Source organism: Ascaphus truei, chromosome 5 (genome assembly GCF_040206685.1).
Source record: "Ascaphus truei isolate aAscTru1 chromosome 5, aAscTru1.hap1, whole genome shotgun sequence".
Lineage (NCBI taxonomy): Eukaryota > Metazoa > Chordata > Amphibia > Anura > Ascaphidae > Ascaphus > Ascaphus truei.
In genome coordinates, this window is record NC_134487.1 from 290,685,269 (window position 1) to 290,710,020 (window position 24,752).

General features: G+C 45.2%; 1 protein-coding gene across 5 annotated transcripts in view; it reads right to left on the bottom strand.

The window, feature by feature from the left end:
• DGKI (diacylglycerol kinase iota) overlaps positions 1 to 24,752 on the bottom strand; it is a 265,197-nt gene that overhangs the window by 214,627 nt on the left and 25,818 nt on the right. The window contains exon 1 of one of the 5 annotated variants that reach the window (XM_075602607.1): positions 21,274 to 21,444. The exons of 3 other annotated variants lie outside the window; for them this stretch is intronic. In XM_075602607.1, the coding sequence (XP_075458722.1) occupies positions 21,274 to 21,317 (44 nt within the window). In that variant the 5' untranslated portion in view covers positions 21,318 to 21,444. Of the gene's footprint in view, positions 1 to 2,470; positions 2,732 to 21,273; positions 21,445 to 24,752 lie in introns of those variants that run through there. One more of the 5 variants, XM_075602604.1, reaches the window with a different exon arrangement.

A 24,752-nucleotide genomic window follows, 5' to 3' on the forward strand; every position in this document is an offset into this window, starting at 1 on the left:
TGAAGTCTTCTGCGTGCAAATTAGGGCAAAACCAGTGCAAAAAAACAGCACAGCGTGTTTGAAAGGAATGCAAGAAGAGAATATAATAATAATATGTTCTTGTATAGCGCTGCTAGTTTTACGCAGCGCTTTACAGAGACATTTTGCAGGCACAAGTCCCTGCCCCGTGGAGCTTACAATCTATTTTTTGGTGCCTGAGGCACAGGGAGATAAAGTGACTTGCCCAAGGTCACAAGAAGCCGACACCAGGAATTGAACCAGGCTCCCCTGCTTCATACTCTCAGTGCCAGTCAGTGTCTTTACTCACTGAGCCACTCCTTCTCCATGCTCTTTGATAAATCTGGTGCCGTTTTGCAGGCAGTAAATAGCCACCGTAGTTCTGGCGGAGTGTGGGCGATGCCGGGAGCTCTTCCAGAAGTGCCAGACATTGTTGGCTGTGATTGACAGGGTGAAATCCTTCTTCAAAGAAGTGACATCACAGAATGGGAAGCTCAGCTGTCATTGTCATAAGTCTGTTTCCGGCAGCTGTGACATTCCGTCCCTCCCCAGGCAGTCCTGGTGACAGCTGCAGGATCAGGACAGCAGCGTGGGGGCTGGGGAATCCACTACTAACGCCAGTCACACATTCATTTGTATCCACTGCTGCCATTCTGGCGGTGAAAGGGTTAAGGGTGTAGCAACCATGACTGGGCACGCAGTAGCGTGAAAGCACTCACCCGTGTAACACCTTCAGCATTTCTTTAATACTAAAAAATATAACCGCAGAATTGTACTGTCACAGGCACAATTCAACAGCCTGGCTCTCCAGTCAAGTGTATCAACGTTTCGGTTCCTTATGGATCTTTTAGGAGCCTACTGTATGTACTAAAAATGCATGCAAAATGTTGCGTGTCAAAATGTCAGTGCTAAAAAACAATATAAACCTTCCCAAAAAAATGTGGATCGCCTGTATGAAGGCTTTATACGTAGGACGGGTCATTATTTTTTAATGCATCCCTCATGTAGAACACCTGATTGCATTAAAGTAGAATGATGTTTACTTTTTATTTAGTGCCAGTATCAGTAAATATAAACGATTAATGTAATATTATATCTAATAGCCATAACAATCACAGAGTGAACTCAAAAGAATGAGTTCAAAAGCACCCCTCTATTTGCACTCATTACCTAGTGTAAAACGGTATGTGCAAGGGAGGTAAATAGCCATAACATGACAGTCATACATGTTGGTAACCTATATCAGGGGTTCACCCCCTCTCTGCGGGGGGGCGCGGGGTTTACAGACGCCCCGCGCTTCCCAAAGGCATTTAAATGAAATGCCAGGGAAGCGGGGAAAGCCTCTTTAAACTTCCCTTACCTTGGCTCAGACAGCTTGTGGAGATGCGTCGCCGTGGCAACGAGACATCAAAATGACGCGGCGGGGTCATGTGACGTGGCGTTGCCATGGCAATGTGACGCCAGAGCGAGGCGGGAGGGGGGGGACAGCAGGCAGGGAGGGCGCAGGGGAAAAAGGTTGCGTTCCCCTGACCTATATAATAGATATATAAAGTTGCAAACAGCACCACAAATGTATAATATTTAGAATTCCTAAGACCTAATGCCAGGGAAAAGAGGGAATTCCCATAAAACACTATATATACAATAAACGATATACCCCGCACGCACATAAACAAGTGTATCGACTCAATATTGAGGTAATCAAATATTTACTTCATGGAAATGTGATTACACAAAAATGGATAGATCTCACAAAAATGTACATTCCTGTGTATCCACATTTCCATTAAGTAAATATTTGATTACCAACATATTGAGTCGATACACCTGTTTATGGGAGTGTGGAGTTTATCATTGTGTTTATGGTAACCTACCCTAGGAAACATCCGCGTATCAAATAAAGTATCTGGTTGATCTGCAGCGCATTGATTCTGCACTAACACTTTCACCAGACTTTTCAGGGTTTCCAAATTCGGACGCACGTTTTCATTTTCCCGGCTCACAGAAACGTTCTTTAGTAGTAGAAAACCTTTACATCTGAACGCCAAGCGCAGTTCATTTGTGGGCGCCAAAAAAAAAAAAACGATTTTTTTCCCGCCGATGACCCAGACTAGTGCAATAGAACGTAAATTTAAAGAGAGACTTCTGTGCACCAACTGTGTTCCAATAACGCCGTTTGTAATGCTTTGTGCATCAGCCCCGCAATCCCAGCAAAAAAGTCGTCGGGTGACGCAAACCTCCACTAACAATGTGTCCGACGGAAGAGGTGTATATAACCATCTTCATACATCTGACACAGCACAGAATCTGCGACTGCTGGAATAGCCCATTCACTTTTACTTTGTTATGAAGAATGTTGATTTTCGGGACGAAAGGCGGATATTTGAAGAGGCAAAGATGATTTAACCCTTTCGGCGCTAGAGAGAGGCATCTGGAAGTACCAGGGTTTATGTACATGCAGGCATAATCTTACCAGTCATCCCATGGGTCTCTCCCTGAAAAACTGTGACTTAGTTTTAAAGGCTGCTCCCTTCGCTCCTTTCTGCGGAAAGACTCCATGTCCTTCTCAATGGAATCTCCAAGTGTCCCCCAGACGAGAGGAGGGAGCCTCGATTTATTCAGTGGATATCCCCCTCCTGTAGACAGCAGGCGAGTCTGTGTCTCTCCTCACTATTCTCTGACACAATACAGCGCCTGAGTGATGCAGGACTCATCAGAGCAAGATCTTTTTAAGGAGGAATCTGTGACAGCTGATTAGATCCGGGAGCAGAGAGGACTAGAGTTAGACACAAACACACACGCATTAACTACGAATTCACATAATAATAAATACATAACGAGTCAAGCTAAGAGCTTGTGAAGTCCTACTGAGCTGGAAGAATTGTATTTATTTTGTACAAATCATGTATTTCAGCAGCCTTTGGATGCCAGAAAGTCATTAGCACCAGTGACAGAGATATATTATGTATTTTTTTTCTGATATATCGCTAACACCAGCACTGTGTATACAGTATAATGTTGTAGCAGCACAGTGAGAGTCTGCCCCGGCGAGATTACAAGCTTATTTTTTGGTGTCGTAGGATAGCGAGGTTAACTGTCTTGCCCAAGGTCGCAGGGAGAGTTAACACTGGGGTTCGGACCAGGGTCACCTTCTACAAAGGCAATGACATCACCACAAAGCAACAAAAATAAGGGAGTAGATGCAGCACTCATAAACAGCTGTGACACTTATAGTGGTCAAACACAAAGCAATTTAATGCAAAGAGAGCAAACAAGTCTCATAAACAGAGCATATTACACAGGGCACTATCAAGATGCAGCTACCCAGAGAAATACTCCCCCAGAGAGGGGTATACCCAGGATGACTGGGGAAGGGGGACAAGGAAGAAAAACAACACACGGATCAACATACTACAAATATCACAATAAAGTGAAAAAAGGTGCTACACACTGCCAAACTCACTGACACACTTTTTCACTCGCTTTAATTACGTGATCTCCTACCGCCGGGCTGCAAGAATGTAAAGGCGGATGCCCTATCACGCCAGTTCTCCATGGATGACATTGATTCTACGGACAAGGGTCAAATCATTCCCTCATATAAAATGTTGTCAGCAATTATGATCCTCCATCATATTCAGAAAGCCCAGAACAAGGTGCCCACTGGAATAGCGATTCCTCCATCCAAACTTTTCATTCCTCCTTCACTCCGGCAGGAGGTCCTACGATGGGGACACGAATCAAAACTTGCAGGCCACCCAGGGATTCGGAAGACATGTGAACTTCTTGAGAGGACTTTTTGGTGGCCAAAATTAAAAACGAAGGTACAGGACTTCGTCTCAGCCTGCAGTGTATGTGCCCGAACTAAGGTTCCCCGAACACTGCCCTGTGGGCTTCTGCAACCATTGACGATACCCTCTAGTCCCTGGACACACCTATCCATGGACTTTATTGTGGAACTTCCCCCCTCTCAGGGTATGATGACAATTCTAGTTATTGTTGACCATTTTATGAAACAGGCTCATTTCGTACCCCTCAAAAAGCTCCCCTCTTCTTCTGAACTGGCGGACATCATCACCAAGGAGGTATTTCGTCTGCATGGACTGCCTTTACAGATCATCTCGGACAGGGGTTCGCAGTTCATTTCGAAAATTTGGAAGGTGTTCTGCAGGCAATTTGGGATTGACCTTCGATTTTCGTCTGCCTACCACCTGCATTTCAATGGGCAAACTGAGCGCACCAACCAATCCTTGGAGCAATACCTCAGATGTTACATTAATGAACATCAGAATGATTGGGCAGAACTCCTACCACTGGCACAATTTGTACGCAACGGTTTATCTCATGACTCTCTGGGCTGTTCCCCATTTTTTGCAGCATGGGGTTATCATCCCCGCACCCTTCCCATTCATTCTCCAGCAACAGGTGTTCCACCGGCTGTTACAGGGCACAGAGCTTGCAGGACCTTTGGGTGAGCAACGTTACAGTAGGAAGGGGATGTAGAAAAGATTCATCGATCATCTTATCTGCTGCTAAGCAACATTCAACCCTACTGGCAACTTGGTCATTTAACAGCTAGTGTAGTGATGACACGGCCCTGGCATCAAGCATGGCAGTCTTCCTGGGACAGCCCCGAGCTACAAATCACATTGTTGCTCAAAGAACAGCAAAGGGCCGTATACTGCAGATGCTGGTCTTTGTGCCAATCCCCAAAAGCAACAAGGCACCTCTACGGAGCGGGGGCTGTTATCCCATCATAGTGAATTTCTAGAGACTGCTTTATAATTGGCCATGATCAGTGCAAATGAGGAATTTCTGCAGCATTGTCTCTATCTCATGAATTCAGTGGCATTTCCATAATTTCGGATTTGGGGCAGCACTGGGGTAACAAGGCTCCGTTTGTAGGTTTGTTAAACCTGAAAGTAGCAGCAGGGGCACAATGTTAGGTCTCATAAAACCAAAACCTGCTTATGTATAAATCATGTGCCTGTGTCAAACAGATGACCTATCGAGTCTAAATCTCACTGCACATATCAACTAGGCTGGAAACAATGTATTCACAGCTGTCATACAGTATATGGGTTACATACAAAGATCTTCAAATAGAGAACAGGATCCCATTGGCACTCAAAGACTCTGTGACAACAGTCAAATAGACATGTAAGTTGTGTTTAATGATGCAGGCATAATGCGCAACGTTTCGGAGAAGTAATCCTAGCTACCAGTATGTATATTATAACATATTGATATATATCTCCCTTTTGTGTTCCCTAATTATTGCAGCTTAGATTACCAGCCTCTTGGGTAAGTGACACCCTCTCACATAAACACCTATTCAATATGCTCTGATGCCATCTTCTCCTTTTCAAGGAAGTATTCAGCCCCATTCACATAAAGGGCAATTCATGCTTTTTTAAATAACTGTTTTTAAACATAGGTTCGAAGCAGGGGGTTTCCAGAGCAGAACCCCTTTCATTTCAGCTCTGGGGACCCCCAGCTTCCAGAGATACTTATCTCCAAAGGGGGTGCCGGTATCTCAGCAAAGTTGAAAGCTCCCGCATCACGCGGGCCAATAGGAACCTGATGATGTCACGGCTTCCTGTCGGCCCGCAGGGCGCGGGAGCTTTAAAACACCACCATTATGTGAACCCTGCTAGCCGAGCAGAGCAGCTACCGGCGCCCCCTATGCAGGGAAGTATCTCTGGAAGCAGGTGGGCCCCAGAGCTGAAATTACATTGTTTTTAACGGGAATCAGCTCTGGAGACCCTCTGCTTCAATCGTATGTAAAAAAAAAGATGCTAACAAACATAGCCAGCTTGGATTGCCGCTTTAAGAGACGTTAAGTCTTCCAGCACTTATTGAATGGTTTCTATTTACATCAGCAGCACCTAACCTTATATTGATCTTGTATTTCCCATTAAACCAATGCTGTTTCATTTTGGACTGAACTGGCTTGGCAGTAAATATGAATAAAAGTTAACAATTATTTCATTCTTTAAAACAAACTTTTTACTGTGCTTGTTTCCTCTTTGCCTCAGCCCTACCATCTCCACCAGCATCCTACGGCTCAGAAGTATTATCCTACACCACCTATTTAGGGTAACCTGTACCCCCAGTGGTCTCTGTACCACTGGTTTTGAATCACTAGTGGAGTAGGGTGAGGTCATCATTAAGGACTTGGATCTGAATACACAAGGTCACCTCAGCTTAGCCGGCTGTAATTTGGCAACAACAATACCATTGTATCTTCCTATCTTCTCCCCTATGGAAGCGGACATGCAGATTAGAAATAGAGTTAGTCTACCAAAACAAATAGTATTTGCTAATACACAAACCTATCACAGTCATATCCACACGTCTCACAGGTTCCGTAAGTATGTTTGAAAATTAACTAGTCACTGGTATGTACCCCATAAATGGCTATGACACCTTTCAAGCCAAAAGACTAGGGTGACCAGATGTCCCGGTTTAGCTGGGAAAGTCCCGGTTCTCAGCCTTTTGTCCCGGGTCCCAACTTTTCTGGCCAGTGTCCTGGTCTTTATCGGCGCCGGTCGTGCATGCGTGATCGGCGCTCGTCGGCTGCATGTGCTTGTTGGCACTTGCCAGCCGCATGGGTCACTTCAAAGATGGGACACTGCTTGACCCCTGCAGATGCAGCTTTCCCAGTCTGTCTCTAAAATATATAGGCCTTAGAAGTCCCCGGACACAATGACGTTCTGCCCAGACACAGCTCAATTAGCACATGGGATAGGGGAAACAATGTCAATAACAAGCATTATACATTTGAAAAAGGATTTAAATATACTTTAATGGTCTGATTTATTTTAAAATATCAGTCACCAGGATTTAACCATGTATGCCCAGGACTGGCATTAATTCACTTTGGTTCGCAGTGGGACTGAATCTTTCAACTGCAAACCACGTTGAAAGACAAATGAGCATATGTTATACGCAAATGAGCACACAAAAGAGATAAGAAAATTAGCACGCAAATTAACACACTTGAATACACACATATGATTCTGGGGATGCAAATGTGTCAATCTCCGCTTTCTCTATTTTTGAGGTATCAGGTATAGGTAGAGCCAGCAACACATTTAGGAAAAGTTTTGTTCCACCTGAAACAGCTCTCTGTGGGATTACACGTTTAAAAGTCCTGTGGTACACTGGTTCTGCAAAAGCAGAAAAGGGGAGAAGATAATAATATGGTCCCACTTTGACAATTGGGCTAATTGACACTGCGTTAACATCACTTTAAGGCTGAGATTAAGGTGCTGGCGTCGTTGCGTGCGTGCGCCCAGCAAGCACTCTTCTGTTGTGGGCTATGCAAGTACCTCCAGTGCCTGCGCGAAGAGGCGCGTTCACGCGGCAGTGTTTTGAAAAAACATAAAATGTTGTCTTTTCAGGCGGCAGTCCCGTGACGTCAGCGCACGTGAGCTAGTTCAGCCAATGAGGGCAAAACAGCTTTGCGCCGCGTCCACCACGCCCCCGCATCGTCTCTTCAGGAGTGCGTGCGGCTGAGTGCTCGTTCGCACACGGCTGCGCAGGGACCATAATCCCAGCTTTATACATCTCCTCTGTCTTCCTTTTTTGTCCTTTCTTTCACTCGCTTCATCTCTCACTCTTCCTCACTCTGCCTCTGTCTCTCCCCATCCCACCCATTCTCTTTCTGTGCTTTTCAAAACATCTTGATCCCTGTCTCTCAAGACTAATCCCTTCCTCCTTCAGCAGCCTGCTTCCCCCTGCTCATTCCCTCCCTCCCTCCCTCTTCCCTACCCCTCTTGCTCTCGGTGTCTGTATGCTCTCCTGTCCCCTGAGCACCTGTCTCACATAGCATTCCTTTTTATCAGCATTAACATCATGGATAATTGATAGTGCGCGTCCAACCAATGCTAAGAAAAGATCTACAAGGCTCTCTGACAGAGACAAGCAGCTGCTATAAATAGACATGCTACACAGCCTGTGTTTGCCAATGTTTGATGAGGCAAAGAAAGAAAGCTATTATGGCTCTGCCTCTCCACCACCTCCCTGCCTACCCTGCTCCATGGTACCTTCCTACCTTCTCTGTCCCTCTTCAGCTGTGTCAGCCGCTGTCATACGGTGCCTCCCTTTCAGAGCTAGAATAAAGGACACGGTGGGACAGGGCATCTCTTTACATAGTGTATGTTAACGAGGCAGTCGGCGTAGCACTTACAAAAAAATAACTCTTTTATGTTTTAATATACGCAGCCTTTGATTACATTTATCGAAAACTAATTACCTAAGCTGTCGATCGATTACTTCTCCCGTGAGCGATCAGCAAAGATCCTGCTTCCCAGGGTTCACTAAATGGCTGCCTTTCAGTTTCAATCAATCCTTCAGTCAGTGTAACTCAGCAGCTACAATGTAGTCTGCCCACCTTTAAGACAAACCTTAAAACTCACCTCTTAATTGAAGAGCTCCAATAGCCCAGACTGGTGGCTACTGTCACACACCCACAGTCACTCCTACCAATGACAGCCATCTCCTGCACTTATTCCCTCACCTGCTGCCTCTAAGTTTCCCCTCATATTTCCTATTGTCTGGTTTTGTTGCACTTATTGTATAATAATTCTCTGTACTGTATTGTCTCTCTTGTAAAGCCCGGTTGGCACTATATAAATATATACATACATCCGTACATACATACAAAGAGAAGGCTGTTTTCCTGCAGGATTAAACACCTCTGTGTGGGGTCATAGCCCCATAACAGCCTCACTCCAGTTTCTAGGTCTGGATTCCACTTTGCAGGTCTCCAGACTGCAAACGCTGAGATCTCCCTGCCGCCGGTAACCACTTCTGTAACACAATGCGGGAGCGTTCGTTTCACACGTGTTACATTTTGACATTGCATACAAATCTTTGCACCGTCACGAAAGCTCTTTAGCATTGAAGGGTTTAACGGGCAATTTTCCCAGCAATCCCTTAATAGCACCGTGTAACGAGAGTGGGATAATAAAAGGCTTCAGCTGGGGGAGGCACTGGGTTGTTGGCACTGGCAAGGTATGTTTTCATTTCTCTCCTCCTCACACTGCTTATTATTTCTCTTTCCTTTCACCAAAGAAGCAAGGGAGGCGAGGCAATAATATCGCTATCACCCAGCCGTCGCTCTAAAAGCCTTACTGTGGAAAGCCAATTAAGGTCTTTATTGGCTCGCTCGCCCTCCCCGACCTCCGCCCTTCGCGCCGTGCAGGGGGTGTGCATTGAAAGCACCGTGGACATGATACTGCTTATTTTGGACCGGGTAACGGGATGTAGGAAAGGACCAGATGTTGAAGATGGGACCATTACAGACATACAGTAGAGCAGTAGGTCATGTTTACCGCATGATATCTTGTTTATTCAGTGGTGGATTTCCCATTCGACCCGGGCCAAGGGCGGCAAAAATGTTTGGGGCGGCAAAAATGTCCGCCCCATATACATTTGCCACGCTCTGGGGTCTGATGGGAAGTCACTTTCTGCCACCCTCCTCCTCCTTTCAATTGACGCAGCGGACGTCACCAACGCGGCGTTGCGCGGCATCTCGTTGCCATGGCAACGCGATGGTGCGGCATCAAATGGCATCACGTTACCATGGCAACGAGACGCTGGTGACGTCGAAAGGCGGAGGGCGGCAGGAAGGAGGCGGCCGGCATATGGGCGTGCCTGTGTTTATTGCATTATAAAAACATCTTGGGATCTTCAGGCTTTATCCTATGAAGAGCGATTGCGCCAATCCGGCACTACCGCCACTCAAGGCCCCACTGAAGTCAATTAGGCGTTCCTGACCTATTTAAAAGGAGATGTTATCTTGTTTTGTTTCAGGCATGTGGACAATATCATAGGATGAAGAGACTTACAAGGTCCATTAAAAGCTACCACAACTTGCAAAACTACTACAGCATGTACAGCTCAACCCCCTTCTAAGACCTTGGCCATGTTTGGCGCTTGCTGGCGGAAGTGCGGTAACGCGCGCTCCCGCTCAGCACTGAGCCCCTACAGCCGCAATTAGAGCGGCATTAGTAGGGCTCACCTGCGCTTCCGCGCGCTTGCGGAAGCGCAGGTCTTAGGGGAATTTAAAATCCCCCCGCTTGCCGGCGAGACAGGCCGGTCACGTGAGCGGTTCGCCCAATGAGGGCGAACCAGCTCCGTGACGTCACTGGCCGCCCCCAGCCAGTGACGCGCCCGCCCCCTGACGGCTGCTGAGAGCGCGTGCGGTAAGCAACCGCAAGGCCAGGGAAAGCACTCGCTTTCCCTGAGCCTCAGTGCGCCTCAGCACGCCAGCGGTAAGCGTGTCCGAGGCCTAACGCTGTGCTTGGAGTGCAAACAGTCACATCGCGCTATAAGCGGGTCGCGTTAGAAATAATGTACCATTGTATGCATTGTACAATAAAGTATTTAAGATACCAATAATTGTGTTGTAAAGTATTCATAAATACAAAAATTGGGAGCCACGCTTGCATCGCGTTATAAGCGGATCCACGTTGTAACGGATCGCGTTATAGCGGGGTTGAGCTGTACTAAGTGTTGCAATGTATAATAATGTGCAAAATGGGAGCATTTTAAGTAGCTTCAACAATGATTTGTTTGCATACAGATGTTAATACTATGTACTAAACATGAATGCTTCTGTGCATCAAAGACATGTGGCAAGTTTAACTAGTTGTAAACTCTAAAAGGTATTCTTATATTATAAGGGCATAATTAAGTTGCTATGCAGTGTACCAACCAAACCTTTATTTGATGAAGCACAAATGTTTCAACAAATAGATTAAAAATATATATTATTTTGACAGTAGGGCTATTATAAATAATAGTACATGAATATTTACAAACAAGTTATAAATGAAAAATAATTTCCCACAACGAACTATGCATCGTATGTATAAAGTCACATTATAACCTTCACGTATACAACGCACATTTTATGAAGGTTTGTACTTTTTAGCACTAAAATCTTAACTCTTGAAAATATAATCTTAGTACATAAACCCCTATGCATTTCCGTAACTGATTCTGGCAATGCAAGGATCAAACATATAGTCAGGGAAATTAACAGGGTAGGTGTTTAACTCAGTCATCAGAGGACAGGTGTACGCGCATATCAAGCAGAGGGGATGCAGAGCTCAGGAACTAAGGGCTCGCCTCCAAAGGATGCATCCTATGGCTAATTTACGAGTGGAGGAGCTGGAAGGAGGCAGGGAAGGCGGACAACAGCTGCAATATCACTTCTCATCTTGTGCAAACAGATCCTGAGCACAGCGTGCACGAGAGATACTGGGAGAATGTGCAGGCACTTAGGCAAACAGAGCGCAAATACATCATGGTATAAATACAATTATTATCATTTGTGTATATGGCTTCAGTATAGTCTGAACAATGGGGGATTAACAACAGGAATACATTAAAAAACACATCATAAATACAAACGCAGTATTGCAAGAAATATAATAAGTTATGACATAGTGGGAGAAGGAGAGGCTCAGTGAGTAAAGATACTGACTGGCACTGAGTGTGAAGCAGGGGAGCCTGGTTCAATTCCCGGTGTCGGCTCCTTGTGACCTTGGGCAAGTCACTTTACCTCCCTGTGCCTCAGGCACAAAAAGCATAGATTGTAAGCTCCACGGGGCAGGGACCTGTGCCTGCAAAATGTCTCTGTAAAGCGCTATGTAAAACTAGCAGCGCTATATAAGAACATGCTATAATTATAATTATTATTATTATAGTACTTTTAAAAAAAGGTCTGTTCTTTAGAGGAGGTTAGAAGCCAGATATAAACATTCCTTTATACCAATATATAGAAAAAAACAGGTTAGTGCCTCCTTGAGTAGTTAACAGACCTCGTGAATCTGGGCCTGTGATGGAAACGATTCACCGGTAGGACAGGCAAATGACAGATGTAAGCTTTGCTCTCTCTGGTGTGTTATGTTGGGAGGCACTGTGATATTCTGTGATATACTGTGATATTCTGTGATATTCTGTGATATTCTGTGATATACGGTGATCTACTGTGCCACCATTACCAATGAATCTTGTGCAAAGTGGGTTATCTGGGGGAACAATATCACACGCTAGATCTGCATGTTATCTGAACACAAATACAATAGGGTGAGTAAAAAAAGTGAGCAAAGCCTCCACCGTCCAGTGTTCAGCAATGATAAAGAACACTTGTGAGCACAATCATGTCTCAGACTGGTCCCCGAATCTGCCTTTCCCCATAAACACACAGCATATATTGCTTCTACTGCAGCCAGGCATTCTGGGTAATGACATGCAAATGAGCTCTCGAGTATATTAACTGTGCTACATTGTGAGAGGTGCACCCCTTCCTGTTTCTCTTACTTTGTGCTGTGTATCCATTCACAGCATTTTATCTGATTTTGTCTTCTTCCCAGCTTAGAATACGGAACATTGTCAAAAGCTTTGGCAAATCCATAAATATCATATGAGCCTTTTTCCGCTAAGCTGGTGCCTTCGTTGCGTCCAAAAAATAACAAAAATATGTTTGGCATATTTCTCATGTAAACTCTGCGTTTCTTAGCTTTTCAAATACATTAATGTTGGGCTACTCAATTAATTTACAACCCCCTCTCTCTCTTCCTCTGTGCCTCTTACACCCAGTCTCTGCCCCCTGTATCCACTTCCTCACTCCCTCCTTCCTACACCCACTGTCCCTCTGTCTTCTTCTCCTGCACCCACTGACCTCTCCTTCCCCCTCTCCTACTCCACTCTACCTGCACCCACTGTCCCTCTGTCTTCTTCTCCTGCACCCACTGACCTCTCCTTCCCCCTCTCCTACTCCACTCTACCTGCACCCACTGTCCCTCTGTCTTCTTCTCCTGCACCCACTGACCTCTCCTTCCCCCTCTCCTACTCCACTCTACCTGCACCCACTGTCCCTCTGTCTTCTTCTCCTGCACCCACTGACCTCTCCTTCCCCCTCTCCTACTCCACTCTACCTGCACCCACTGTCCCTCTGTTGTCTTCTCCTGCACCCCCTGACCTCTCGTTCCCCCTCTTCTGATCCACTCTACCTGCACCCACTGTCCCTCTGTTGTATTCTCCTGCACCCCCTGACCTCTCGTTCCCCCTCTTCTGATCCACTCTACCTGCACCCACTGTCCCTCTGTTGTCTTCTCCTGCACCCCCTGACCTCTCGTTCCCCCTCTTCTGATCCACTCTACCTGCATCCACCATCTCACCCTCCCTCGTTCCCTCACCAACAACCCGGGGCCCCAGGTCAAGACCGTAGTCCTGGGCACTCCCGGGAAAGGCTGTTGGTGGCCCTGCCTGTAGCTAGCGTGCAAGCTCGCATGCACCCAGGCTCCCATCTCCAAACTTAGCTCATGCCAGAAAGCGGTTGCCAGGGAGACACTAATCTTTATCCTCTTTGCCTGTCAAGCAATCCAGCACGTGGATCACCCCCCCCCCCCCCTCCCACCCCAATGTGAAGATGTGGGAGACAGAGAAGAATGGGCTGGGGTAACACCTAGCACTTTACATCAGGGTCCTAGGATGGCGCTCAACAAGGTGTGAGGCTGTCAGAGGAGCAGCTGGTGCTTCTGTGTGTCACGTGACGGGGACGGCCTGCGGTGGTGGGTGGGGGAGGAGAGGGATGGAGCAGATAATAGTTACCGCAGGCTAGGATTTTCTGGGCTTTATTCTGTGCGGTGTTTAAGATTTTGCAGAGCAATTCCTCTAAGCCTCTTTGCTGTTGGAATTGCCTGGCTTGGGGATTTTCGCCACCTACAATGTGCAATCCCGTCTCTCCCCACCTTTCTCTTCCAATCTTTATGTAGATCAGGAGTGGGCACCTCCAGTCCTCAAGGGCCACCAACAGGTCAGGATTTCAGTCTTCGGCTGAGCCACTGATTGAGCCACCTGTGCTGAAGCAGGGATACCCTTAAAACCGGACCTGTTGGTGGCCCTTGAGGACTGGAGTCGGCCACCCCTGATGTATATCTAACACTTTATGAATTCCCCGTATTACTTTATCACCTCCTCTCTCTTCCTCTCAGTTTTCTGCATCACTTCTCTCCCCCCCCCCCCCCCCTTGCCTTTTGTCTTTCTCCAAATCTTTTTGTTCCATTTCTGCTTTCTATCCTTTATAGCTATCAGCTATCTCTATCACCCGTCTCTCTTTCAATTAGTAACATTGTTATAGGGCAAGGTGGCACTGGGTGCTCATTTGCATGTCATTTTCCCAGAATCCCTTGCTGCAGTGGAAGCACTGTGTGCTGGGTGATAATGGTGACAGGCGGGGTTGCAGACCTGTCTAAGACACGCAAATGAGCATACAGTAATATTTCCATTTGCTGTATGCTTTACTGTGGAGGGTTTTTGTCACTTTTTTTACCCACCATAACTTAACTAAGTGTGGTATATACACGTTTACACGTATTTACAATTGAGCATACAGTAATATTCCATAGAGAGAACGAAGAGAGAGTTGACACGGTGTAATATGTCAAAAGTTGCTGTTCATCTGTGGTTGTATTTACCTAATTTTGTGTGTGTGTGTGTGTGTGTGTGTGTGTGTGTGTGTGTGTGTGTGTGTGTGTGTGTGTGTGTGTGTGTGTGTGTGTGTGTGTGTGTGTGTGTGTGTGTGTGTGTGTGTGTGTGTGTGTGTGTGCAAATGAGCATACAGTAATATTTCCATTTTTTGTTTTATATATTTACAGTGATTGAAGTGAGAGAAATAAGGAAGTGGGATGGTTCGGGTATCGTTTCCATTGGAGAAATAAGGAAGTGGGATGCTTAATCCACAGCATAGAGCCCTCCCCAAGCCGCCACAAAGCCTGCTCACCCTGTGTGTAAATCCGGGCAATCTTTTTACTTACAGCGGTAGATTCATCGATCATGACGGCTCTCTTCCAATCATTTTCTATTATGAACTTATATTACATATTATTATTATTTCATTACGAACTTAACCTCTTCTTTCGCATTTCAATGGTGTGAAATGGAGGGGGGGGGGGGCTCGCAATACCGCCGGGGGGGGGGGGGGAAGGGGGGCTTTCGTAACTCTTGTCCTGGGCCCCGGGAAATCTGTCGGCGGCCCAACACACACACATATATATATATATATACACACACACACACACACACACACACACATATATACACACACACATATATACACACACACATATATATATATATATATACACACACACATATATATATACACACACACATTTATATATACACACACACATAATGGATACATACAGACAAAAATCTAATTTCTGTCTCTCTATCCATTTTTCTCTCCCCCTATTTCCTTAATCATGTCTCATTCCCGATTTTCTTCTTTCTCTGTTGCACTCCATCACCCCCACATCAGCAGACATGTAGCAGAACATCATTATACACACAGTTCCCATGCAGGTCCCACTGGTCACGGGTGCACAGTAACGTGTGCGTGAGACAGCTTTTGCATATATTCCGGTTTGCACGCATCTGCATTTGCATCGTTTTTGACATCTATTGCAATTTTTGTTCCTTGATTCAGATTCACTGCATAATGAGCAATGGATGCCTCCCCAAACCTGCACACGTTTAGGGGATTGTCACCATGAAAATCTAATGTAGGGTAATACTTTTATGAATCCTAATAAATGAATACATAAAAACAATAATCCCATTATCAAAGTGTTCTATAAAGGATATTACATCACAGCAAATGTGTTTAGCATCCATATCAGTGCCCTGTTAAATAACCCCCGTTACTGCTAGAAGAGTGGGGTTAATATATCCTATTACCTATATCCTATTACCCAAATCCATATCCTCTTATCTATACACATATCCTATTATGAATATCCATATCCTATTATCAATAAGCTTGATTGGCAGGAATTTCCATTTATCCCATCCTGCAATGCATTACCAGCCCCTGTGACATTATGGCAGTGAAAGGGGGTCATCGTTTAATTATGACTGTCCGGCAATGACAGGACTAATAATTGGCAACCCTCTGGAAAATGGAACTGGGTTTCCCATCTGTCCACAAAGGATAAACATTTCACCTTGCTTCAAATACATGTAATAATCAACCCATGGAACTGCCGCAGGTAACAGGCTCTAAAAACAGAGACACGGACAAATAGACCCTAATTGGATATATATGGTAACATCTTCTGCCAATGGAGCCATGATTTGCCTTACTGGAGACCTCATCAGCGTTATCACTGGTACTGTACCTTATTATGATATGGTGTTTGAGTACCAATAGCATGCTGTGCATCACACACACACAGTCTGTCCTCCTTTCCAAAAACAGGGATGCAATTTCACATTCCCAAGAAAAGAAAGCTGGCCCTCACAATAAATGGGACACATATCTGAAATATTGTATTTTCAAATGGTCTCTGTTTATAAAGAGAGAGGCACGTGCTGCTGAGCAGTAGGAGTTCATTTGGGATACTTATATCATTGAACGACCTCCACATTTCCAGATTCACACAGAGAATACATGGTTCTACTTACAATGTATTGACATGGCTCCTTTTCAGAAATATATCATATGGTTATTGTTATAATAATTAGAATAATAATAAATAATAATAATAGCATGTTCTTTTATAGCGCTGCTAGTTTTACGCAGCGCTTTACAGAGACATTTTGCAGGCACAGGTCCCTGCCCCGTGGAGCTTACAATCTATGTTTTTGGTGCCTGAGGCACAGGGAGATAAGGTGACTTGCCCAAGGTCACAAGGAGCTGGAATTGAACCAGCTCCCCTGCTTCAAACTCTCAGTGCCACTCTTTACTCACTGAGCCGCTCCTTCTCCCATTATATTGCCTCATTGCATGGAAATCTGTGAACAGTAGATCCAGCAACTATTGTGGGCTGATTCCCAATGACCAGGTTATAAGATAAAGAATTAGAGATAACATCCACCCTTTTCCCCTTCAGAAATGATAGACATTGTTAATATCATTTAGCCCATAACGGGTGATGTGAATATGAAGGAAATATTAGATATTGCATTATGATTCCAGGTTACACAGATAAAACTGAGTACTGTATACGTTCTATGAGTGAAAGTAGTGTCTGAGTAAGTATGTAGAGCTGTCCTAAGCCAATAACAGCGGGGAGGCGTGTAGGTGCACTCACAAACACCAAGAAGTGTCACGGGTGTGCAACAAACCACAAGTGTGGCGTATAACTGAAATAGATCAAATGTTGGCACTCCAGTGGGCTTTAAAAAATAAATAAAAATACAAGTTATAAAAAAAATTTAAAAAAATAAAGTGTGATTTATCCATGTGAGGACCGAAACATCTATCCCTGAATAAAGCACGCTTTATTATTTCAACTCCACTGGAGTTTCGATATCCAATATCCTACAGAACGATGATGGGTAACCTGAGGCCCAACCGCGTTGCAGATGACTTCTCACTCTGAAGCTGAGAACCTCTGAGAACCCAAAACAGGAATGGCAAATAAAGGTTCTGTAAAGCAATAACGAAAAGCCAGTCCCGTCCGTAGCACTCTCAGATCCTAGGAGTAGAGGCCACACCAAAACATATAATAAAACCTTCTTTTAATAGTGCTGTACTGTACATAGATAAAATGGGATATAGACATAAAACGAGAAGAAAAGGAAAAAGAACTGGCAAAATAAACAACAAAAGGTGATCAGTAGGAATACAGTATACTGGGCTACCTTGGATAGCAGTCCCAAGTCGGGTAAGTGTCACTAAGAATATGGAAATGCAGAGCACCTAGCAATTAATTAGTGTGTCACCCTTTATTATTTTCCCTTTTACTGTTCGAACGTATTGAAATATGACAATTGGGTGACATTGATCCCAATATGATATACCTTCCTCTGTAGCAGGCTGTTTCTTCTTGTATACGGCCGTATAAAGGTTCAGGGCTGAGAATTTGTCTTAATTCGGTGGCTGCATTCTGTGCGGATGGATTCCTGAATCATCTTTCCAAACACACAAACCCTACAGTGGCAGCAAATTATAGGGAACTCTGTGAGTTCGGGGTTTCTTGTTCCCTAAAGCTTATAACCCTACCGTCAAACGCAGTGCAGCTTCAACCCTTTTATACAGTAGCAGGAGCTACCCTGATGTACTGAAAGGGTTAAACTCAACCCCCTACTCCGTGTGGACCCTGGTAAGAGAAATCCCATACAGCCACACTGATCCTAACATGTAATCTTCTATCTGTGCTCATTATCTCCTCACGGCTAAATTATGCTTTCAGAAAACCAACAATGTATGACCGTCAATTTGAAAGTAAAGTATACAGTCTGGCCTGAATATATACACAGACATGCACACATGTGCACCCACAGAGCACCCGGCGATCTGTCACTGACAGGCCTGTAATTACTGCTATGTACAGTAGGTCATTAGAAAAAAAAGAAGTCAGTTTATTTTTGCCAGTTGCACCCTGTGAGCTGTTTGTTGTAAGAAAAAAATCATCAGTATGCAGATCTCTTAACCCCAGCAGTGCTGGAGAAAGCAGCATATTGAACATCTTAGTGTTGGAAGTCTATCCAACAGTGAAGGGGTTAATTCTGCACCAACACAAGATAATAAGCAGTTTTCACCGGCTTATCCTTTGTCTACCCGAACTTTTGACCTTATTGTAATCTTCAAGGAAAGCTCACTCTTAAACCTCTAAATCAGTGTTTTCATCAAGGGTCCCTAGGAGCCCCAGGGTTCCCCAGGCATCCCCAAAGGGTTCCCTGCAATGTTCAGGTCATTTGAAAATTGTACCAAATACAGAATTTACAATGCATCTGATCTCAGATGCACTATTAGAGAGGGTTGGGGTTCCTTATAATGCATTTGATCTCAGACGCGCTATTAGAGAGGGTTGGGGTTCCTTACAATGCATCTGATCTCAAACACGCTATTAGAGAGGGTTGGGGTTCCCTACAATGTATCTGATCTCAGACACTATTAGAGAGGGTCGGGGCTCCTTACAATGCATCTGATCTCAAACACGCTATTAGAGAGGGTTGGGGTTCCCTACAATGTATCTGATCTCAGACACTATTAGAGAGGGTTGGGGTTCCTTACAATGCACCTGATTTCAAACACGCTATTAGAGAGGGTTGGGGCTGCTTACAATGCATCTGATCTCAGGACGTGCTGTTAGAGAGGGTTGGGGTTCCTTACAATATATCTGATCCCAGATACGCTATTAGAGAGGGTTGGGCTTCCTTACAATGCACCTGATTTCAAACACGCTGTATCTCCCTGTGCTCACCTGGGCAGGGACTGCCTATAACAATCCTATGTGCTGTGTATCATGCATTATACTTATAGTCCGGTCACCTGTGGCTACTATTCTGCCCTTGTATTGGCATTAAGTCCTGGTAAGAGCAGGCCTTGCCCCCACACCTTGGTGCTGCACTTGTGTGACAGCAGGAGACAGTGACATCAGGCCTGGGCATGTCCAATCATGGGACAGACCTAGTGCCCTTCTCCTGGCTGTACTTAAGGACGGTGCTGCCCCAAATTCAGTAGTGCCTCTACCCCCTTGAGAGAGGCAGGTCGCACAACCCAGAGCCTGCATTTTGGGCCTTCTCTTGTCCTCTTCCCTCCGGGGGAGAGTGAGTGTGTACCATACCTCTGCCTCTGCTAGAGGGGCAGGGAAGAGCTGGGACTTCTGCGGGTGCCCTTGGCCTGTAGTGAAGGTCCAGGGACCATCCTTCAGTGGGTAGCTGAGAGTGACTGTTGCAGGCATGGCCTGCCGTGTACTGTGCTGCACAGAGAGACCTGTTATTAAACCATTCCTGTTATTATACCTCCTGCCTGGTGTGTGATCTTACTGTGGGGAGAGGTAACCGGTTCTACCATGAGTGATCCTCTTCGGTTCCCTGGAGCCTACGGCAGATGGAGGCGCTGCACTGCTAAAGAATATATAGGGTATGAACCCCAGAAGCCTGTTCCTGTGTCCCCACTACCATCGGCGGACGACTCAGCCCCCCTGTTACCAGCAGGTATCATGCACCACGTGATCAGTAATGGCAAAATCTCCCACCCTGTGGGGGAAACACTGTTACATACTGAAATTGTGAAGCACTTTGAGTCCCATTGGGAGAATAGCGCTATATGAAGCAGTTATTATTATTGTTGTTATTATTATTAGTTGCTTAGGCAGCTAAGTGCAATTCTTCACACTGAAACTCATGTAAATATTTATAGTGCAGATATTATAAACACAACAAGCGACAGAGAAGCCCAATGCTCCATCCAATATGACAAAAATACACAGTAAAATACTTATATATTCTCTTGAAAAAGGGTCATTTAGTTTAACCCTTTGGCCAAAGCATTGTAAGCCTGTGAGCCACGACAAGGCAGACCCTGTTCACAGGTCCTAACACTACTAATACTAATACTAATATACCTCTATTAGAATTAATATACTCTTTTATATTAGAATATTATAAATGCTTGCAAAACGTTACAATATATATATTCATTTTCAAGTCGTTAAATGTATCTGAAATGACTTTACTATTGGCTTGTGGCCCCTTTGGAGAACTAGTGGAAGAGCCCTGACATCGGTACTCTTTGGAGGAATGTGCAATGAAAGCAATTGTATGAATATTACGTTCACGTGCCTGCCAACTGATGTCATAATGTGATAATGATGGCCAACGACGCTCTTTCTTCTCGGATAATGATCTATGACACTAACGTTGCCAGCAGAGCAGTAAATGGGACTATGACATCAGGACATGATTGTTATCATCCTGCGGACCTGGAGTTAGTTGGAAGGTATGTGGTGGGCAATGAGAAGAGACCACCTGAAATTAGCTATAAACTAAGTCTTGGTGACTGCTGAATCCGGCCAATAACACGCGTGGATGAATAAACAGACGAACTTCTCGTTTCCAATACGATTCCTCACAGTTCATGTTAACAGAAACACATTCATGTAACATAAAACACACATTAGACCATATGAAAGGAAAACCCATACGCTAGGGCTTATCAACTCCCATCCTCCAGACCCCCCTCAACAGGTCAGGTTTTCAGGATATCCCAGCTTCAGCACAGGTGGCTAAATCAGGGCTCAGTCAAAGACTGAGCAGCTGATTGAGCCACCTGTGCTGAAGCAGAGACTGATTGAGCCACCTGTGCTCAAGCAGGGATATCCTGAAAACCTGACCTGTTGGGGGGGGGGGGGGGGGCTTGAGGTCTGGAGTTGGGAAGCCCTGCCACACACACACACATTTCTTCCAATGCATTGCAATCCTACCAGTGCCTTAGAGGGTTAACGCCACCGCTGCACCCACCTCCTCACAAGCCGGTGACGTTTCCATTTCCATCTTCCCCACATCTGCTCCAAACAGGGGGGCAGACAGAGGGAGCTAGTTCTTGCTCTGCCGTCCGACCCGCCCCTCCCCTTTTTTCTGCTGCCGGATTCCCGAAGTGCAGGGTCCTTCCCCTCGCCCAGATAGCGTTCACATCCTGAGGCTAGTCCCCCAGCCGTCCTTGGAGCCCTGATGTCACGGAAACCAGGCCTTAGAATCTACTTCCCTTTTCGGCTGCCTAAATTTAGCAGCGAAGACTAAAATTAGGGACTCTGGAAATGCAAATTGTGAGAGTCTCAGACCTCAGTGACAAACATATAGAGAGTTGGTTTTTCTTGTGATGGTGCTAAGGGGCAATCATTGTTACAGAGGCAGCGGCCGTTATTCGAACAAATCACGGTGCCGTTTTCGCGTGCGCTGCTGTACTCCACGCGGCATTAACGCGGCCAATCACACCATTCACCCGTGTTTATCGCGGTTGTTTTTTTTGAATTTCATAGATTCTGTTTCTTTGTGTGCAATGAATTGCAATGTGTACAGCACTGTGCTACTGTGTCAATTTCAGGTGTTTATAATCCAGAACACTCAAATGCCATTTTCTGCGCTCGCGTCTCAAGGCGGGAAGGTTGGAAGAAATCACGCGCCATGACATGGGTATTCCGAGGTATACACCGCGTGAAGTGTTCGAATAACGGCCGCTGCATCTGTATGTCTTCTTAAAATGAAAAAAGTTATTTGTAACCCTTGCACTGCAGGAGAGTTGAAGGTGGTTTGCTCTTCATCCTGCCAATGTGTTTTCTTAGTAATATTCTTTGTACATAGCGCTGAACAGAAAATGTTTTCAGGTATCGGTCCTGCCCTGCAGGGCTTACAATCTACGTTTCGATGCCTGAGGCACATGGAAATGAAGTGACTTGCCTTCGATCACATAGAGCTGATAGGGGGATGTGATCCAAGTTCAAGGTGCTATGGCCACTGCACTGTCCTTCTCCCTACATAGTAAGCTCTCCCGAGCAGGGCCCTCGTCACCTCTCTGTACCTCTTTGCGCATGCGTGTCCTCACCTGTATGCAACGGTTCTGTTTTTGTAATATACATAATATACTAATTCTGCTCCCCACTGTACCGCGCTGCACAATATGTTGAGGCTTCACAAATAAACAATAATAATGATAATAATAATAATAATCAATAAAGAGATCTATTAAAAGTCTCATGGCTGCAAAATTGGGGCAAAGAACTGCACTGTTTTTCTTTCTTTTGATAAATGTAATGCTTTTTTGTTTAACTATTGTCCTAATTTTGTCGCTGAGAGACTTTGGTTAAATAAGGACTTCGGCTCATATTTTTGTTTTATTCCATAAAATACCCACCAGCACCGGAAGATACCTATCCGACTGGGTCGGAAAGGTGTCTGATATCATAGCAACGCTTAGAAAACATGGGCCTGGATCCCTTTGCTGCCAGAAAGACCCGCCATGTATACCATCGTTCCCAAATCCAATACACGGCAGCTCCCTCCAGCACTGAAGAGGTTAAAGGGATTTTGTGCATTTAACCCCTTCGCTGCTAGAAGGCTCTGCAATGCATCGCTGGTAGCCCTGGCAGTGATTGGGTTAAAGGTGCAGGATCGTCCTGTGACTTCTTCATTCGTCCAGCCTTTCTGCTTTGTCACTGTCTGTGCGCTTGGTTCCTCTTAGCGTGTGACAGTTGTGATGGCGTTAGTCAGCTCTTCCTTCCCAGGAAAAGTGTAACGCTAGCCTTTTACCTAGTAACATTGTAACTGAGCCTTCTGCCTCCATTCTGAGCATGCCCCCCCTCCACAATACTCCCACCGGTGTTACACAAGTAAATAGTACATACTCAGGCTTCCACTGAGACGGCTGTGCTGAGGATATCCTTAAAACCTGACCTGTTGGGGGGGGGGGGGGGGGGGGGTCTTGAGCACTGGAGTTGAGAAATCCGGAAATACAGTCTTAGCAAGCTGGAAATCCAAACCCACTACAATGTGTGTGTGTATGTATATATATATATATATATATATATATACATATATAAATGTGTATATATATATATATATGTGTATATATATATATATATATATATATATGTTTGTGTCAATTGGAGTGATACTGGGATTGTGATCTAGACAGGACTAGAAAGCCCCAAAGCTACATCCGGTATGACAAATTATTTTGTACATTACAATGTATTTTATCTATATTCTTTCTTCATAAGTATGGGTCATTTAGTCCAAGCCTTTGTTCAGAACATTTCAAGCCTGCAACCGCGTGACGGGAATCCCATCTCAGCAGGTCCTACACGGTTCTGGCCAAAGGATTGAACTAAATGACCCATATTTATGAGAAGAAAAAACAGATTGTAATTAACGAAATAATCAGTTATTCTGCACTCACACAGAAATACCTTCTGGTAGGCGTCTGTAAGGGACAGAGTCCCGCAGTTCCCTGATATCGCCCTCTTGGATTTCAAAATGGAGAATGACAGAAATGGCGACGGGAACCAGCATGCCGCAGAAAAGTAAAAACAGGTCAATCTCCAACAACGCCGATTTATTGCAGAATCCCGCCAGATAAAGAGACAGTCTGTCCTGAAACTCGTCGCTATGGGGAGAGCGAGCCTCACCGCCCTGTTGCATTATGGGAAGAGCGAGCCTCACCGCCCTGTTGCATCATGCAATAAATCTACCTGGCTGCAAATTTCCCTCCCGTGAGTTTCTTCTTCCTTTCCTTTCTGGCTCTCACCTCCATTTTTGTAATCCCAACGGCCCATGTTTACTAAGTGGTGCTTCTATAACTGTGTACAGTAAGGTTGTAAGACAGGATTGGCCCCACTTCCCAGACGAGGAGGACCAACTAGTTTATTGCCATTGTCAGGGGCGTTCACTGGTCCATGTGAGTGCTATATTGTGTGCATATCAAGGAAGCCAACATGTATCCTTTCGTATGTCTCTCGCACTCCCTGCTCTCTCCTCACTTGTTTAATATCATCCCTCTCCCTCCATTTCTTAATTGTACATCATTGCCTCTATTATGTCCCTTTCCCATTGTGGCCCAGATACCCGAAGCTCTGTTAGGCTACATTAACGTAAGGTTATTTGTAACACCTGTCTTCAACTGAGACACTGATTGCGCCACCTGTGCTGAAGCTGGGATATCCTTAAATCCTGACCCGTTAGGGGGTCTTGAGCACTGGAGTTGGGAACCCCTGCCCTAAAGTGAATAATGTTAACCAAGTGTTAATAATAATAATAATAATAATAATAATAATATGTTCTTGTGTAGTGCTGCTAGCTTTATGCAGCGCTTTACAGAGACATTTTGCAGGCACAGGTCCCTGCCCCGTGGAGCTTACAATCGATGTCTTTGCTGCCTTTCACCCCCCCCCTCCTGCTTCAAACTCAGTGCCAGTGCCAGTCAGTGTCTTTTACTCACTGAGCCT